Below are 18348 nucleotides of genomic sequence, written 5' to 3'. Positions count from 1 at the left end.
GAGACCTAAAAGGAATTGTAGAAAAAAAGAACCTACATTTGGATGATCTACATGATAAGTATATATATTGTCTGCATCTGCATTGTAAGCCTAAAGTATAAAAAATGTGCTGATCATTCTTGATAAAAACTCTTCAGGACATAGAAAGAGTCTTACACAGATTAAAAAAGGAGAGGCACTGTCTTCTGATGTATAATCACCATCTACCTCTAAAAAGGAATAAGAGGGCCAAGTCAGGCACAAAAGGGAGCACATTCCTCATACTCAAGTATGGATGATTGTCTCAAGAGAACCCTCTTCAAGGTGCTTAAAATGTCAGGCACATAAACATCTAAGCTTCCGCAAAGGGAGTTATACTTCATATACAGGCTAGACCAAGAAACAGTTGATGGAAGCACCGTTGATGAACACATCATCTATGCCTTCTACATTCTAGGCCATTAAGTCATCATCAACAAGTCTGTGAAGACACCTTAGTCGATGACTCTATTGATGATGGCACTGTCACAGAAACGTCCTCCATTGACGAAGTCCACTTCATTATCATCAACTTAAGTGATCTTTGTGATATCATTGACAGTACTGTCACAAATAATGACCTCATGATCAGGACTGCCATCAATACCACCCTCATCGACAAGAAGGCCATCTTTGACTGAGACATTACCTGGATTTCCAGCACCTTGATTCGCTTTGGGCCTTCCATCCATGGTTTTGCCAGAGCTCATGTCACTGAGCAAGGTGTCACAGGTGCCTCCAGAGAAACTTTGAAGCAGACATTGAAGCAGGAGATGATGAGGGTACATTGATAATCCTGATGAAAGACCTGGACCCAAGAATCCTTGTAGAGTAGGGCTGAAACATGGTGACACATAAGAGAGTAGAGGGACGTTATATTCCTGAATTAACCCCTTGTATCTGGTTTTATACATACCTGAACAAACACATTAAAGAGATATTTAGGTTGTTCAAGGTATTTTTATATTTTTCTCAAGACTCTAGCTGTGATAATATCCAAAGTGCTACATCGAATATGATCAAGCCCATCTCGGTTTCTAGGGACGAGGAGGAGTCCCGATGATGAAGCATGCCACTAATAGAGTAGGTGAGGGTCTAACAAACAAAACATAAAGGTCTTTTTAAGCGTAGTTCGATTCTTCTTATACCCAACTCTGAGTTTACTTCTGGGTATGGGATAGCCTATTGTGTCAAAGTATTTTTGGGGAAGACTGTATCCCCTATCTGTTAAAATTTCCATCTCCCTTTCTCTAGAAGCAGTCTGGTTACCTCTGTCTCTGCTCATTGTGCTGTTGGCATTCCTGATATGGACCATGGATGATTGGAGAGGAAGATGCTTATGCAAAATCAAGCTTCTGCACCAACAACAGTACCTAGGATTGATCAGAAAAAATGCAAGACATCTGATAACACCTAGATTTGTTGCCTTGGACATCCGAAAGTGGATTATGTGGTTCCTCTACTGGCTCAGGGGCACTCCAGCAACCTGACTACACCTTGCATAGCACCTCCTGACAGACTAAACAATGCATAGATGCGGTCTACCCTATAGTACCTACTTCCACCTGTACTGCTAATTTCCTTGCCATTTTAACTAGAAAGCTCGAGGGAGAGTAATATAACAATTCCAATGTTTACACAAGACGTCCAGCATGGCTCATCCAAACAAACCTGTTGTCCTTAAATCTTTTATTCTAGTATTTACAAAGAAACAGCACTTCACTCTGGTTATCAGACATCAAAGGTTCAATATTGCAAGAACTTGATCATCGAGACAACAAGACCAGTTCTTAGTTTCTTATGGGTATCCTGAAAGGAGTTAGTTACTAACCAAACTGATTATTGCTAGATGAATCTTGGAAGCGATCACATTTTGGCACATGTCGCCTACCATATCTATGTCCTCAGGTGTCAGGGTCCATTCCACAAGTGGTGTCACAGTGACTCTGGCTCTGTATCCTAGGGTTCCATTGATTAACATATGTAGGGCAGCAACATGGAACAGCTGACAAATTTACCAAGCACTAGTGCCTGGGCAGAGAATGGGCGAGTAGTACAGGCAGTTCTTCATAGCACTTTTTATTAAGTTGAGCCCTCTTCTTCCTCCTTGTGTTATTTCTTATTGTTCATTTTGATTCAAGCATGTGGCTCTATGAAATATCCTATGCTGTAGAAGTATACTTACCTGTCACTGTAGTTCTCCAGTATTGACATCATGGATTCACAAGCAAGTCTCCCTCTTCCACTCTTAGAGACTCACCAGCTAATTATGATTGCTTACACAAGTGCTTTGAAAATCTAAGCTATCATGTACTTTGAGGAGAGTAGAGTTCAGAGTACCTCCACATCACTGGTTGGAGTGCGAGTCATATCCAATGAGGTAGAAATGCAACTAAAGTAAAGGATGCTATATCTTATTTCCATAGTTTGTTGCTGTTATGCACTGGTGTTTTATGTGACTGGAGGCTATCCCCACGATGACAAGAAATGTTTCACGCATGTGAACTACAGTTACAGGTAATTAATGTATTTTTAATTATGAAATTAGTATAGAATCCCCTAAAGTGAGAGCAAAAGGAGAGCATTACAGGTCACTTCCAGACTGCTGTGAACCTCTTCAACATTTCGAATATTCGCTTTCTGCGTTTTTCTAGGGATTTCAAAAATTCCTTGGCTGATGATTGTGTACAAATCTGATTTTAGTACACACACTGTGCGTATATCCTTCAAAACTGTTCGAGTTGTCTGTAGAGAAGAAAAAAGAGAGGTTGATTTGAGGCTGTGACCCAAATTGTACATTTTAATAAGCATTAATCAAGCAATAGATTTGACGTTTTGAATTTTACATACACAGAAAGGTCATATTTGCTTATAAACATATAGAGACAGCAACAAGCCTATACACTTTTACACGCTGACCATCACATCTACAGACACTGATGCACAGACCATCAGACAAACATCTACCTATCTCATTCTTACAGACCTAAAGGCATCCATGCACTCATAGGACCAGAACTGCAGTCACCTTGCACACATATGTGATGTTATGCTTGATAAATGAATCTTTTCAATAGAATGATATTCCTATAGTAGTGAGAAGATGGCCTTAGGATACTTATTGTGAAAGAGGAAGCCGGAGAGAAATGGAAGGAGCATAGAAAAGGTACAAATCTAGGGGAAGGAGCAAACAGAGTGAGATTGGATGGTGGTCATTAAGGAGTTAGCAGCAACGTTAGGCTTTTAAACAGATGTCAGGAAAAGAATAGGAGAGCCAGGAACCCATGTACACAGGCCAATATACACACAGACAAGAAGCATACAGATATGTCTATCTTCCTTAAGAACAACAATAAGGCACTCAAGCCGGGACAGGGCAGCATGCCTAGTGCCTCCAATCCAGCTATTCACATGGATTCAGGTGGTTGTAGAACCCATCTGTCCCTTTTGACGTAAGTCTGGAATGGAGCCCATATTTTTTCAAATGTATCCAACGTGTCTCTAAGAGTGACTGTGGGCCTCTCCATTTCATGTATGGACCATACTTTCACCCACCACATATTCATTGTCAGCAGGGAGGAATCCCTATACCGCTGGGCTTGGTGTGGATTGATGTCCAGTGCCTCCCATCCGGCTATTCGCACTAATTCAGCCGGTTGTTGAACCCCTCTGTCCCTTTTCAGGTAAATCTGGACTGGAGTACATATTTTTTCAACTTTATCCAATGTGTCTCTCAGAGTGGCTGGACCATACTTTGACCCACCACATATCCATGGTCGGCGTGGAGGCATCCCTCTACCCGTGGGCTATGGTGAGTTGAGCTTCAAGTAGAAATGGGGTTATCAGTTTCTCTTCAGTCCAAAAAAGGACTTGGAGTTCGTCGACCTCCGTATTGCCCAAAGGTATTATTTGCCATAGTAGGGGCAGGTCTATATTTGTGATTTCTTTAATTAGGGACTGCAAGTGGCCCTAAAACTGCTGTTTTTTAGGACAGCCCCACCACATGTGGATGTAGCTCCCCAGTGAATCACATCCCCTTCAGCAAGTGTTTGCGGCCTCATTCATCCCACTCCAAACAGACCGTGGTCATGTACTACTGTAACATGAGTTTGAAAGCATTTGCCCCATGTTAAAGGCACAAAGAGGACTTTGATGCATTAATCCATGTTAGAATAAAGTAGCCTTCTAAAACATGTCTCAGACCTGCCACAGTAGCCTTTAGTGCAGTTTTAAACTGCTATTTTGACCTGGCAAAATAAACGTTTTGCCATGCCTACATTTTCCTTTTTAATACTAATAAGTCACTCCTAAGGTAGGCTCTGAAGGTTCATAGGGCAGGGTACATTGGGTTTAAAAAACAGGACACGTGGGTTTAAGTTTTACATGCCCAGGTAGTGGACAATTCCTACCGTAGCTTTTCTCCCGTAGGATAACATTGGGTTCCCTTCTTACAATTGATAAGTGATAACTTAAGTTTGGGAGCAAATAGTAAAACTATATTTACAAATAAATTAAATGTAATTTAAAACCCTTTTTGATAGTAAATTCAGATATTAAGGGCTTAATTTAGATCCCGGCAGACAGGTTACTCATTCACAACGGTGATTGATATACCATCTGCTGAGAAATAAATGCAATTGGATATAATGGGATTTGCATTTCAGTGGACGGGATATCTATCACCGTTGTGACGGAGTAACCCATCCGCCAAGACCTAAATCAGGCCCCAAGGCGCAATTTTTGAAATGCTACTTTTAGAAAGTTGGTATTTTCTTGTCCTGGCCATTTGGTGCTTGCTGCCTGTGTTCTCGCTCATGAGACTGTGAACATCTTGGCAGTTGGACTTTGTGTATTCCTTACAGACAGTGAGACAAAGGGGAATAGTGTTGGCAGGAAGGTTGGGGAAAAGCTGTTCACTTCCCCACTTACATTTCAAAGGGCTGACTCCAGCACACACACAAAGGAACTTAACACCCCTTTTTTCATCCTAGACTACTTGGAGTCTTGAGAGGGGAAGGGAGGAACTTCCCAGAACCAGATGTGGGTAATATAAGGAGTCTCCCAACTTCAAAAGCTGGTATGAAGTATAAATATTGGACCTGTTGAACCACTCATCAGATCACTTCTGGACCTGGGGAAGACTCAGAAGAAGGACTAATCTGCTGCCCTGGTGCGGGAACAACTGCCCTGCTGCTGGAAGTACTGTCCTGCTGCCTGAGGAGGCAAGTCTAAACATGCTACTTGAACCCAGGATCACCGGAGTGACTCCAAGGGCTAGGGGACACGCCTCCTGTTTGGCTCAGGAGGCTTCCCTCTCAGTGCTGATCTGATTTGCTGCAACTGGACCTGCCTGGACTTACAACTGAACCTGCCTGAGCCTTGCTGGCATCTGCTAGAGTGCGTGCCTGATCCTCAAGAAGTGCCTCCCTGGGACCTTGACCCTTGGATAGCATCAGACTGCACTTCTTTGCCAAGAAAGGTGAAACCCTGAAGTTTTGGGCTCTTTGCGACAGTGAATGGGTTCATTGACGCCGAGACTCTGCTGCCAGCGACCTGAGATCTGCACTTTGCGCTACAGCATTAACGGTATGCGGTGACCGCTAACGTGAAGCTCAAGCAATGACCATCCGCGACACCCAACCGGATCTTTGTGCTACGGCGAAGACTATCTGAGACATCAGCAATGACCTTCGCGTTACAGCGACGACCATCCGCGACACTCTCGCTGCTCCTCACAGTCTCCTCTGCCACAAACTGGACTTTTTACATCAGACTTTTAAAAGGTATCTTTCAGCTGAAGTATCTGGGTCCCTGTATCCGGCCCATGCTCCATTACGGTCGTCGCAAACTTGCGCCTTTCTTCCGGCTCGCACCACCAGACGACAGCGAATGGAGTTTTCTGCTTTTAGGCACTATACCTACCTGAAAGTTTACAATTGCAGATCTCTGGTTCTACTGATTGGAATTTTGTTGTTTTTGTATCATTTAATGTAATAAAAGTTACTCTATTTTTCTAAATTGGTGTAGGATTTTTCTTGTATTCTGTTTTCTTGTCACATTGCCTCTAACTTAAGCCTGACAGCTTTTGTTCCAAGCTACCAGAGAGTTAGGCACAGTTTAATTTAGTGATTTTTTGTGGATCATCCTGACAGGGATTGTGGTTGTTGGTTGAGGAGGGTTTTTACCCCCTCAGTCAAACAACCCAATTTCCTACAGCCTCTAAGCCCATACAATCCATGCCCTTTTTCAAATGATCCTCTTCGAGTAACATCGCAGCACTCCCTGCATGCTCATTCCATTCCTTATCCTCCTTTGTACATTAATGCAAGAGCAGCAGTGCAATTCAGTACCTTTATTTCTCGAATACTAATAGAGCACACCTAGGTTTGCCACATCACTCCATGTAATGATTGTTATCAGGTGCGTTGGTTTAGCTGAAAGAAAAAACAAACCTACAACTCCCAGGATGCAATTTTTACTTAAATGAAAATCCATTGTCAATAAGAAACGCGTTACTTACCTGTAACAGCAGTTATCCAGTATTGGTGTCTTTCATAGATTCACATGCCTGAATCATTCCCCGTCGTCGAGACGGGAGCCTCCGGTACATAAAAAAGTAATGTCCTATAGACATACATAGAGAAAAATAGGCCTAAGGGCCTCCCCTTAGCCGCCTATCATAGTCCTTATGTAAAAAGGACCAAACTCCTAGAGCCAGCCAATCAGCTATCACCTCCCTCTAGAACCTTCCTGGCAGGAGCCTCAGTCCCTCAGATTTTCGTACGCACCAAGCTAGGTAGGCGTAATATAGTTAGAGAGAGGTGTGAGTCCTTCCAGGGGAGGCGGGAGGGTTGCATGTGAATCTATGAAAGACACCAATACTGGATAACTGCTGTTACAGGTAAGTAACGCGTTTCTTATCCAGTATTAGGGGTGTCTTTCATAGATTCACATGCCTGAATCAGAGTAGTTAGCAATACATTATGCACATTTCTGATGTAACATGCCATAAAGGTATTTGAGATAATACAGCATTATCATAACAGTTCGAAACATTGGCATACATCAAGATAGTAAAACAGTAAAGAATGTGCATACCAGGATGGCGGGATGTTGGAAGGCTCACCTCACTGGAATAGATGGCGAAGCACCGCCTGGCCCACTGCCGCATCCCTCGTAAGCTCGGCATCCAGGCAGTAGTGTCTGGAGAAGGTATGCGGTGACTTCCACGTCGCCGCTCTACAGATGTCCAAAATCGGCACTCCAGCGAACAGCGCTGCTGATGTGGACATCGCTCTGGTGGAGTGTGCTTCCACCCTGTCTCGCAACGGCCGTCCGGCCCCTTCATGGCAGAACGCTATTGCAGAAGAAATCCACCTTGAAATGCTCTGCTTTGTGAGAGGCATACCCAGCCTTGGTCTGCTGTAGGCCACGAATAGCTGCGAAGACTTTCTGAAGGTTTTTGTCTTGTCTAAATAAAACTTAAGACACCGTTTGAGATCCAGAGAATGGAGCGTCCTCTCTGCTGCCGTGGTAGGGTTGGCAAAGAAGGAGCGTAGGACCACCGGTTCGTTGAGGTGAAAGTCTGAAGGCACTTTCGGTATGAACTTGGGATTTGTCCTCAGCACCACCCTGTCCTGTTTGAACTGCATGAAGGGCTCCTGAATGGAGAGAGCTTGCAACTCGCTGACTCTCCTGGCAGATGTGAGCGCAAGTAATAGAGCCGTTTTCCATGAGATGTACTTGATGGAGGCTCGGTGAATGGGCTCAAAGGGGTGCTTCATGAGTTGGTTAAGGACCAAGTTGAGGTGCCATGACGGTGGGACCCGTCGGGGCCTTGGAAAGGACCTATAAAGACCCTTAAGGAACTGTTTAACAAGTCTGCTGGACCAGAGAGACGGGCCTTGAAAAGTCCTGGTAAAACGTGAAATCGCCGCTAGATGCACCTTTATGGATGCATGCGCTAATCCGGACTGTGCCAAGTGCAGGAGATATGGCAATATCTGCTCCGGTGTGATATGAAGTGGTCTCAGGCCCTTCTCCGAGCACCAGACGCAGAAGCGCTTCCATTTGAGGGAGTAGGTTTTGTTGGTACTGTCAGCCCTCGCTTTTGCTAGCACATCCCTGCAGTCCTGCGGGATGTTCAAATGGCAGAACTCTCTGTGCTCAGGAGCCAGGCCGATAACCTGAGCGATTGGAGGTTCGGGTATTGCACCTGGCCGTTGGACATCGTCAGTAGGTTCGGGAGCTGTGTTAGACGAATCGGCGTCCTGATGGAGAGGCGATGAAGGTCCGAGAACCAGTGCTGCCTCGGCCAGTACGGGGCGATCAGAATTAGTGTACAGGGCTCCGCCTTCATTTTCCTGAGGACCCTGGGAATCATCGGGAACGGTGGAAAAGCGTACGCAAATACGCTGAACCAGCCTATGGAAAAGGCATTTCCGAGCGACTCCGGTTGGGGATGCCAGCTTGCGTAGCTTGGGCATTTGGCGTTCTCCCTGGTGGCAAACAGGTCGATTCTTGGGGCTCCCCATTCCGAGAATACGTGTGTTAGTGCACTCTCGTCGAGCTCCCATTCGTGGGAGAGAGATTTCTGCCTGCTTAGGGCGTCCGCAATGGTGTTGTCCTTTCCCGGGACGTAGTCCGCCCTGAGCGTAATCCCCTGGAGAACAAGCCAGTTCCAGATCTTCTGTGATTCGCGCGATAGCGTGAGCGAACGCGTTCCTCCCTGTTTGTTCAGGTAATGCATCGTCGTGGTGTTGTCCGTTCTGACGAGCACCTGAGAGTTCTGGATGCGTGGTAAAAAGGCCTGCAGAGCTAGATACACAGCCCTCAACTCCAGCAGATTTATATGGAGGCGTTGCTCCTGATCCGACCATTTGCCGCTGACTCTGAGGTCCTGAAGGACAGCTCCCCAACCCGCTAGAGATGCATCTGTGGTGATCACCAGTGGTGCTGCTGGCAGCAGGAACGGTAGTCCTCTCGAGAGGTTTCTGGTATCCTTCCACCACTCGAGACTCCTGGATATTTGCGGTGTTATGCTTATGATGTCCTCGAACGAACCTGCACTCTGAGTCCACTGGTTCGAAAGAGCCTCCTGCAGAGGGCGCATCCGCAGCCTGCAGTGAGGGATGAGTAGTATACAGGAAGACATCATCCCCAGTAGTGACTTGAAGGTGCGAACTCTCAGGGATTTCCTTGATTGCACCGTTTTGGCCAGGGATATGATCCTGTGTTTTCTCTCGTCTGAGGGAAATGCTCTTGCGCATTCCGTATTCAAGGTAGCCCCGAGGAAGGTAATGCTTCTCGTTGGGGACATATGTGATTTCTGAAGATTGAGCGTCAATCCTAGATGTTGGAAAAGATTGGTACAAGCGTTGAAGGATTTGGTTGCGCCTACGGCCGTAGGCGCCTTGACCAGCCAGTCGTCTAGGTAGGGGAAAACTTGGTGACCCATTTGACGTAGGAAAGCTGCCACAGGAGAAAGGCACTTGGTGAAAATCCGCGGAGCGGATTTGAGGCCAAACGGAAGGACCTTGAACTGGTAGTGTCGTCCTGCCACTTCGAAACGTAGAAACTTTCTGTGCCCCTTGAGTATCGGGATGTGATAGTAAGCATCCTGAAGATCCAAGGATGTCATGAAGTCTCCTTCCTCCAGAATGCCTAGGATTTCTTGGAGCGTCACCATCCTGAACGACTGACTCTTTAGGAAGGAGTTGAGTGCTCTGAGGTCCAGGATGGGCCTCCACTTCTTTTCTTTCTTGCGTATCAGAAAGAAACGGGAGTAGAAACCCTTCTCCCTCTGAGCTGATGGAACTCGCTCTATTGCTCCCTTCCTTAACATCTCCGATATCTCCCGGAGCAGCAGCCGCAGATGTCTGTGTGGAGACTTGCGGGGAGGGGTTGCAGGCGGGATGGCGGTAAATTCTAGGGAATGGCCGAATCTGAGGAGTTGGAGCACCCAACGATCTGATGTGATGATGCGCCAATTTTTTAGGAAATGGGTCAATTTTCCTCCAATTTGTGAAGAAGAAGATGGTAGCTGGACTGGCTGGAGTAAGCGGTCACTGGCGTCCGCCGGTGCCCCTTTTCTGGTTCTTACCCCTGAAATTGGATCTTCCGTAAGATGATTGTCGGCCCTGTTGTTGCTTTTGCTGGTACTGGGTCTTATTCTGGAACGAATATGAGGACTTATTCTGGAATGATCCTCTGTAGGAAGACTGACCTCTAGACTTGTTGCCCCGAAAGGACTGGTTCCGCGCCTGTAAGGTTCCAAGCGCTCTAGCCGTGTCCGTGTCCTTTTTAATGGCCTGGAGCGCCTCGTCAATTTTATCTCCGAATAGATGCTGCCCATCGAAGGGCATATCTAGCACCTTCGTTTGCACTTCCTGCCTGAACGATGTTGCTTTGAGCCATCCTTGGCGGCGCAGGACTGCAGCCCCAGCCAGTTGACGGAAGCCTGTCATGGCTACATCTATGGCGCAGTCGATGATCTCTGCCGCAGAAGACTGGCCTTCGGAAAGGAGTGCCTTCACCTCATCCTGTACAGCACTCGGAAGTTCTGCTAAGTATGGGGCAATATCCTCCCAGAGTTGGCGGTTATAACGCCCTAAAAGGGCTATGGAATTGGCCACCTTGATGGTCATTGCTGAAGTGGTTGAAAACCTTTTGCCTATTGTGTCTAACTTTCTGCCCTCCTTGTCTGGTGGTGCTGACAGAGGCGAGGATGGGTTTCGAGAATTTTTCTGGGCCGCTTGGGTCACGACCGAATCTGGCTTCGGGTGGCCAGTCAGGCAAGCTCGCGCCGTGGACGGTGCTTTATACTTCTTATCCAGGCGCGGAACGACCGCAGGAACTGAAGCTGGCGTCAGCATCAACTTCTTTCCCTGGTCCCAGAGGAAGTCAATGATAGGGATGGATTTGGCCGTCTTCTTCGTCTGCTCCTTAAAGTCATGGAGGAAGCATTCGGTTTCCGTCGACTCCATGACCATATGGAACCGCGTCGCAGCCCGTTCCACTAACTTATGAAAACCCCCGATATCCACAGGTGGTGAATCCGCCTGGCGCGGTTGTGGGGAAGGTGGTGAAGATGCTACATAGTCCTCCTGCTCATCGTCATCCTGGTCCGTCAGGTCTCCCTGGACCTCACCTTCCTCCATCTCCTCAGCCTCCTCATCCGTTGAGTCTATCACCTGAGGTGGCGGCTCGTGGCAGGCCTGCGTTACCGGCCGTGATTGCCTAGGGGCTGTCGCTGGGGTGTTTGTAGCTGGCACTGGGACCCCTGTATCCTGTCTCGGTGGTTCCGGGAAACGTTGTTTGTAATCCCTGATAAGGAACTTGAGGTCCTTAACTATTGCCAGAGGGAGGCAGACCATTGGGGTGACCTCCGTGCGGACTTGTTCCTGGACGGGGCGCTCCTGCGCGCCTGAATCTTCCTGCTCCTCGTCCGTGCTTTGGCATTTGACAAACAGCTCGGAAGGGGAAGTAGCCTGTTGGAAGAACTCTTCTTCGGACTCTTCACTCTGCAGGATCTCCAGAGGTAAATTGGTTTGGACCTTGCTTGGAGATGTTGTTTCCGGGGTAATCTGTGGTCTGGAAGCAGATCCTTGCACAGAAATCGCCGTGGTTTTCCGTCCCACGGACGACGACGACGTTCCTGTCGACGGCTCGGGTGTCACCAACGGCGTCCCCATCGACGATATTTTCCTCGTCGACGAAGTCCTCGTCGACGATGTGGTCGTAGACGATTCAGTCGTCGTCGATGCCTTTGTCGTCGATGCCTTCGTCGTCGACGCCTTCGACGTCGACGCTTCCGTCGTCGACGCTTCCGTCGTCGACGCGTCCGTCGTCGACGCGTCCGTCGTCGACGCTTCCGTCGTCGACACTTTCGTCGTCGCTTTCGTCGTCGCTTTCGTCGACGATGCCTTGGTCGTCGACATCTTCGTCAACATCTTCGTCGACGATGCCTTCGTCGTCGACGCGCTCGTCATCAATATCCTCGTCGTCGACTCTGCCGTCGACGGAGGGCTCCTCGTCGACGAGGTCCTCGACGGGACTATCTTCGTCGTCGACGATGATTTAGACGACGGTTTCAAAAGTATAATAGACGAGATAGGGGTACCTGCAGACGATGATGATGGAGTCGTCGTCGTCGACGAGCGGGCCGACGCCGCTGTGGACGTGGACACCGTCGTCGTTGCTGTGGAGACGTGTCCTGATGGCCTTTTTTGCGCAGAGGATGGTGTCGCAATTTTTGAGGCCGACAGAGTAGGCTTCTTGAAAGTGAGAGAGACTTTACCAGACGCTGAGGATTTCGAAGATTTTGCCTCTGAAGACTTTTTGTGCGTCTTCTTAGGAGGAGCGTCTGAGGGGCCAGGAGATGTCACTCTCGGCCTCTTCAGGGAGACTTCAGAAGCTCCGGAAAAGCTCGCCTCTGAGGACACCACACTGTCTTTGTCCTTAAGCCTGTCCAGCCAGATAAGCAGGCGGCCCTCCCTGTCTCTCAAGGTCTTATGTGGAAAAGACCTACATATCTTGCAGTCCTTAGGGACGTGGTCCGGGTAAAGGCAATACAAGCATAGCTCATGCTTGTCGTCCACATGAAGCCTCTTCTTCCCACATGAAGAGCAAGCCCTGAAAAGGGCTTTCTTCTGGGAGTCAGACATGCCAGGAGTTGTAGATAAAATAAACACTCACTGCAGCAAAAAGAGGCCTGAAGTAGTCAGTGTTGAAATCCTGAAGAGGAAAGTCACCAAAAATCGTGAATAATCTGGTTTGAAAGAAATCCTGAGGAGAACTCAGGCTGGAGACTCCCTAGCACAACGTGCGGTAGAAAATCTGAGGGACTAAGGCTCCTGCCAGGAAGGTTCTAGAGGGAGGTGATAGCTGATTGGCTGGCTCTAGGAGTTTGGTCCTTTTTACATAAGGACTATGATAGGCGGCTAAGGGGAGGCCCTTAGGCCTATTTTTCTCTATGTATGTCTATAGGACATTACTTTTTTATGTACCGGAGGCTCCCGTCTCGACGACGGGGAATGATTCAGGCATGTGAATCTATGAAAGACACCCCTAATACTGGATAACAAAGTCTTTATTAACATGCATAGAGAATGACAAGCAACCATAGGAGAAGTTGGGATACATGTATACCACAAGGTATAAGACTACTCTCAACCTTGGGCATATAATGCAATTATTTAACATTAGCCAGTCAATATTCACTGCATGAAATCCATTGATGGAAACTTGTTTTATTTAATTTTCTATTGCATAAAATGGGCTGGTTCATTTTGAATAGTTACATTCTTTGTCCCCAAATTGAGAATATGGATATACCCTATAATAGTAGAACGCTCAGCGTACCTCCAGCAAGTTAGTAACACAATGACATGTCTTTATTGCACTGACAACAACCCACTAGAAATGAAAAAACCTATAAAAGTAGAACTCTCAGCGTACCTCCAGCAAAGTTAGTAACACAATGACATGTCTTTATTGAACTGACAACAACAACCCACTAGAAATGAAAAAACTTAATGTGTTGGCTGAACAGAATACAATACCCTAGATCTAAACTCCAAGGAACCCCATTTACTACATTAACCCCACAATGGGAATAATACTTAGGATTATGCCCTTGTGGCTGCCCTGAAAATATTTCATAGGTATTGCTTCCGCTGAGTGGCTGCCCTGAAAATATTTCATAGGTATTGCTTCCGCTGAAGAAGCTGCAATGCGTCTTATCAATTTACCATAAACTGACCCAAGACAGCCACTAACAACCACTCAAAGGCCTGTAAAATCAATGTTTTAATTCAAACATTCAGAACGGGAGATTTACTTCAGGATAGGCTGACCCACCGTAAATAAATACAGCATATGCTCCAGATACATGCCCATTGCACTAGTTGTATCTAGTCAGTTCAATCATGACTTCTCCTTAGAAGCCGCATTGAGAGAAAAGGAAGGTAAAGTAATCTTGATCTCGAGGTGAAATGAGAACACCTTAAGGAGAAACCTTGGGGTAGGAAGACCACCTTAGGAAGGGACCTTGGACTTAGCACCTGGTCAGAAAAAGCCCTTGAGAATGAAGGCCAAGACACTAATGCCCACAGCTATTTTGACAAGGGGGATGCTGCCACAATATAAAGCTTCTATTTAGGGAACATGACTGAGAGTGACTCACATTAGATTCCGGCAAAGAACCTCAGAAAAAAAGCAGATCAGAGGTTTCATAACTGGCCATGGAGCATAATGCCTTGAGAAGGCCCACTGGACTAACATAGACACTGACAAAGCCTCCCAATAAAAACTGCTGAATGAACGTTGCCTTACAAATCCAAGGCCATGCTCCAAACTCCAGATACACACATAGAACCAATGGTGTTCATACAATATTCTGGTTTGTATCATATCATAAATGTTAACAGAAGTACCAAGGAAGATTCAAATGCTGAAGCTCTGGCATCTCAATTTTCTGTCCAAAAATTGTAACTGTCAGCACAAGAGGTTCAAGAGCTATTATCAACTCTGAGATCAATTGATAACTGGTATAGTAGGGAAAATCACATTAAATCAGGGTAAATGTAGGCGGCGACCCTGCCGGGTGGCGGGGACGGGGAGCTTTGCAATCTCACGCTTTCCCACAGCAACCTAGGACGAGACACTGAAATCCGTCCTTCAGGAGGGGTCCACCACGCTCTTTACACCCGAGCGCTTAGGCTTGGGGCTTTGTAATTGTTGGTTTAGTTCGGGCGACAGATGCTTCCGTTCTCGAAGTGTAGGGTGGGGGGCTGGGGTTGGATGCTTGTTGGTTGTTCCACCTCGGGGGACTGTTTTGTTTGGTTTGGGTATGTTTTTCTTTGAGCCTCTTACGCAGCACCACACCTCGCGTATCACTGCGCTTCTCCATGCAGCCATCCACACGGGCTCTGCCGCCGATCGCTTTCCCGCGCTGCCCGCTGGCTTCCCCTAGCGAGGGACCCGCAGCCCTGGCTCCCCCTGGCCGCTCCGCTCCTAGCGCGCTCTGTTCCCATCATTATTATGGCTGATCTACCCTCTAAGGCTCAGGTGTGCGTCCTGTCCTGGAACGTGAACGGCCTACTAGATAGACTCAAGCGCACTGCCGTCCTTAAGTATGCCCAGCGCGTGGAAGCTGACGTGCTCCTGCTTCAAGAAACCCACCTGCTTGGCGAGAAATGCCCCTTTCTGGCGCGCTACGGATACGACCGGGTATGGCACTCGGGGCTCTCGCGCGGGTCGCAGGGGGTCGCTGTCCTATTGCGCCGCTCCCTTCATTTTGTGTTTACCCGGGAGATTCATGACCCCCACGGGATGGGGATTGCCGTGTGCGGCACGCTTGAAGGGCGGCCGCTCAGTCTTCTGTCACTCTACGCGCCCGCCTACCGGGCTACCTCAGGCTTTATCTCACGCCGCATCTTTGCTGGCGACTCTCCCGCCGGGCGCTATTGTCTTGGGGGGGGACTTCAATGCTGTCTCGGCCCCACAGCTCGACTCCTCGGGTCCGGTTTCGGCGCCCCGCGCGAGCGAAGCAACTGGCGAACTGGGAGGTGGCTCAGGGCCTATGTGATATGTGGCGGACTTGGCACCCACGCGCACGGCAATACACGCACACCTCGGCTGCCCACCACACTCATGCGCGTATTGATGCGATCTTTGTCCCCCCCGCTGACTGTGTAGGCATCCAGGACGTCCGCATCCTTCCCAGGGGGATATCCGACCACTCTCCGGTCCTCCTGGGTCTGGGCCCCCCGCCTCGGGGGGCCCGCCAAGTGTGGCGCTTCAACGCCTGGTTTCTCCAGGACAAGAATCTCCGTAGGGAGGTGGGGTCCGCGCTGACGTGGTACTTTGGCGACAACGACGGGTCGGTCTCCTCGGCGGGTACCCTTTGGGAGGCCTGCAAGGCCACCGTCAGGGGGGCGGCCAAAACACAGGTGGTGCGGCATCGCCAGTCGCAACTCCAGCGGCTCACTGCCTGTGAGACCCGGGCACTACGACTGGAGCTATCTCTCTCTGGGACCGGTGATCCGGCCGGGACTCGACAACTGCGACTTCTGCGGGAGGAGATCCGTCAACGGTCGCTTGATGCGGCTAAGCTCCTCTGGCAATCCTCGGTGGCGAGGGTATATGGGTGGGGCGACAAGAACGGTGCGCTGCTGCACCGGCTGGCTACTTACCCCAGGGCGTCGCGAATTATCCCGGCGGTGACTGACTCTGACGGCCGGCTCCAATCTTCCTCCGTGGCTATCGCGGACGCCTTCGCTCAGTATTACTCGCAGTTATATCGGGACCGGGCGTCGGACCTCTCCTTAACCTCAATGCTTGCCGCTAGTAATCTACGGCTTCCCTGTCTTTGGTCCAGTGACTGGGAGAGTCTGGAGGAACCCATTTCTCAGGAGGAGATTGGGGACGCGCTATGGCGCATGTCCGCGGGGAAAACCTCAGGCCCGGATGGCTTCCCCCAAGAGTTTTATGCCGCCTATAAGGACCACCTGGTCCCACGGTTGGGTGCCCTCTACGCCGAAGCGGTCAAGAAAGGCTCCTTCCCTTCGGAAGCCGACATAGCCACGATTGTGGTCTTGCCCAAGTCTACGCCGCCCTCTTGCGACAGGTCGGCATACCGGCCGATCTCTCTTATAAATACAGATATCAAGCTTTATGCGGCGGTCTTGACCCAGAGGCTCCGGCCCTTTTTGCCAGGCTTGGTGCACCCGGACCAATGCGGCTTCATGCCGGACCGTGGCACTCGCCATTGCCTTCGTCGCCTTCACGTGGCCCTGGCTCACCGCCACCGCATCTCTCCATATCTCACCCTCCTGCTTGCCGATTTCGAGAAGGCCTTCGACTCGGTTAGGTGTCCCTACCTCTTTGAGGTCCTGTCCCACATGGGTTTCGGCCCCAAGTTTGTTGGAATGGTGCGGGTCCTTTACGCGCGCCCCCGCGCCAGAGTGCTGGTTAACGGGGCACTGTCGAGACCACTACAGATCGTCCGGGGAACGCGGCAGGGGTGCCCGCTGTCGCCCTTTCTGTTCGCTCTTGCAATGGAGCCCCTAGCTGCCCTGATCAGAGCGGACTCTCTCCTTCGAGGCTGGGAGTGGCCGGGCTGTGAGTCGGACAGAATAGCCCTCTATGCGGACGACGTTCTGCTGTATCTTAGTGACCCGGCGCGCTGGCCTTTATTTAAACCCGCAAAAATCGGTTCTTATGCCTCTACACCCCTCTCGGGAGTGTTTTGACTGGCAGGATAATATTCCCCTTCGTCGGTTGTCCTTCAAATATATGGGCATCTGGGTCTCCCTTCTCCCGGAACTGAGCTGGGCTCTTAATGTGACCCCCTTGGTCAAGAAGGCTAAGGCAGACCTGACACGATGGCAGTCGCTCCCGCTCAATCCGCTGGGGAGGGTGGCGCTCTACAAAATGATGATTCTCCCCCGGTTTCTTTATGTACTGCAGAATACTCCCGTGTCCTTCCCGCGGCCCTGGTTTCGCGAGCTGGACGGGTTGGCGACTAGATTTCTCTGGGGTGGTTTGAGACCGAGGTTGGCCCTGTCGACATGTCGCCTGCCCACCTTTGACGGCGGGCTTGGTATGACCAATCTTTACCTCTACTATTTAGCCACCCGCCTCCTGGTCATCCATGACTGGATTGGAGGGGGATGGTCCGACCCGGCCTTCAGGGTGGAATTAGGGGACCTGGGTTTCTCCTGCATTCTGGACCGCCTGTACGGCGCCCCCATCCCGGCCTCCTGCCCAGACATCACCAAAGCGATTTTCCTGGCCTGGCGAGCGGCGCTTCGCCATACCCAGTGGACGGGAGGCTGACTCGTGCCACTCCCCTCTGGCATGGGACGTGGCTGCGGGGCGTTGCGGACCTGGAGGGATTTAGGTCATGGGACCTGCTCGGCATCTCCCAGCTGGGGGATGTCTGGCGGGGGGGGCGCATGTGCTCCTACTCGGAACTGCGGGCGTGCTTCTCCCTCCACTCATCTCAATTTTACAGGTACCTCCAACTGCGACACGCCATACGCACCTACACCCCTTTGGACATTAGGCTGCCGGACCACAGCCCCCCAGAGGCTCAGGTCCTGCTGGGCAACCTGGGGAGGGGGGGCATCTCCCGAATACATCGTTCTCTCATTAACAATACCCCCACGGCCCGGGAAGGCCTGAAGGAACGGTGGGAGGTGTGGGTGGGTCCCCTGGACGAGGCTGACTGGCGGGAAGCCCTTATGGCCCCCAGACTGGTGACGGCCTCCGCTAAACTGAGGCTTATTCAAATTTACTATCTTCACACTGCCTACCTCATGCCGG

At 49.5% G+C, this 18348-nt stretch overlaps 1 protein-coding gene across 1 annotated transcript in view; it reads right to left on the bottom strand.

Moving 5' to 3' along the window:
* The window catches only part of RFX8 (regulatory factor X8), an 816960-nt gene that overhangs the window by 199678 nt on the left and 598934 nt on the right, over positions 1–18348 (bottom strand). The window contains exon 11 of the mRNA XM_085620509.1: positions 2607–2763. Within this exon, the coding sequence (XP_085476635.1) occupies positions 2607–2763 (157 nt within the window). The remainder of the gene's footprint in view (positions 1–2606; positions 2764–18348) is intronic.

Source organism: Triturus cristatus, chromosome 8, assembly GCF_964204655.1.
Source record: "Triturus cristatus chromosome 8, aTriCri1.1, whole genome shotgun sequence".
NCBI classification, from domain to species: domain Eukaryota; kingdom Metazoa; phylum Chordata; class Amphibia; order Caudata; family Salamandridae; genus Triturus; species Triturus cristatus.
The sequence above is the reverse complement of the archived record's forward strand: the minus strand, read 5'-3'. Positions and strand labels throughout refer to the sequence as shown.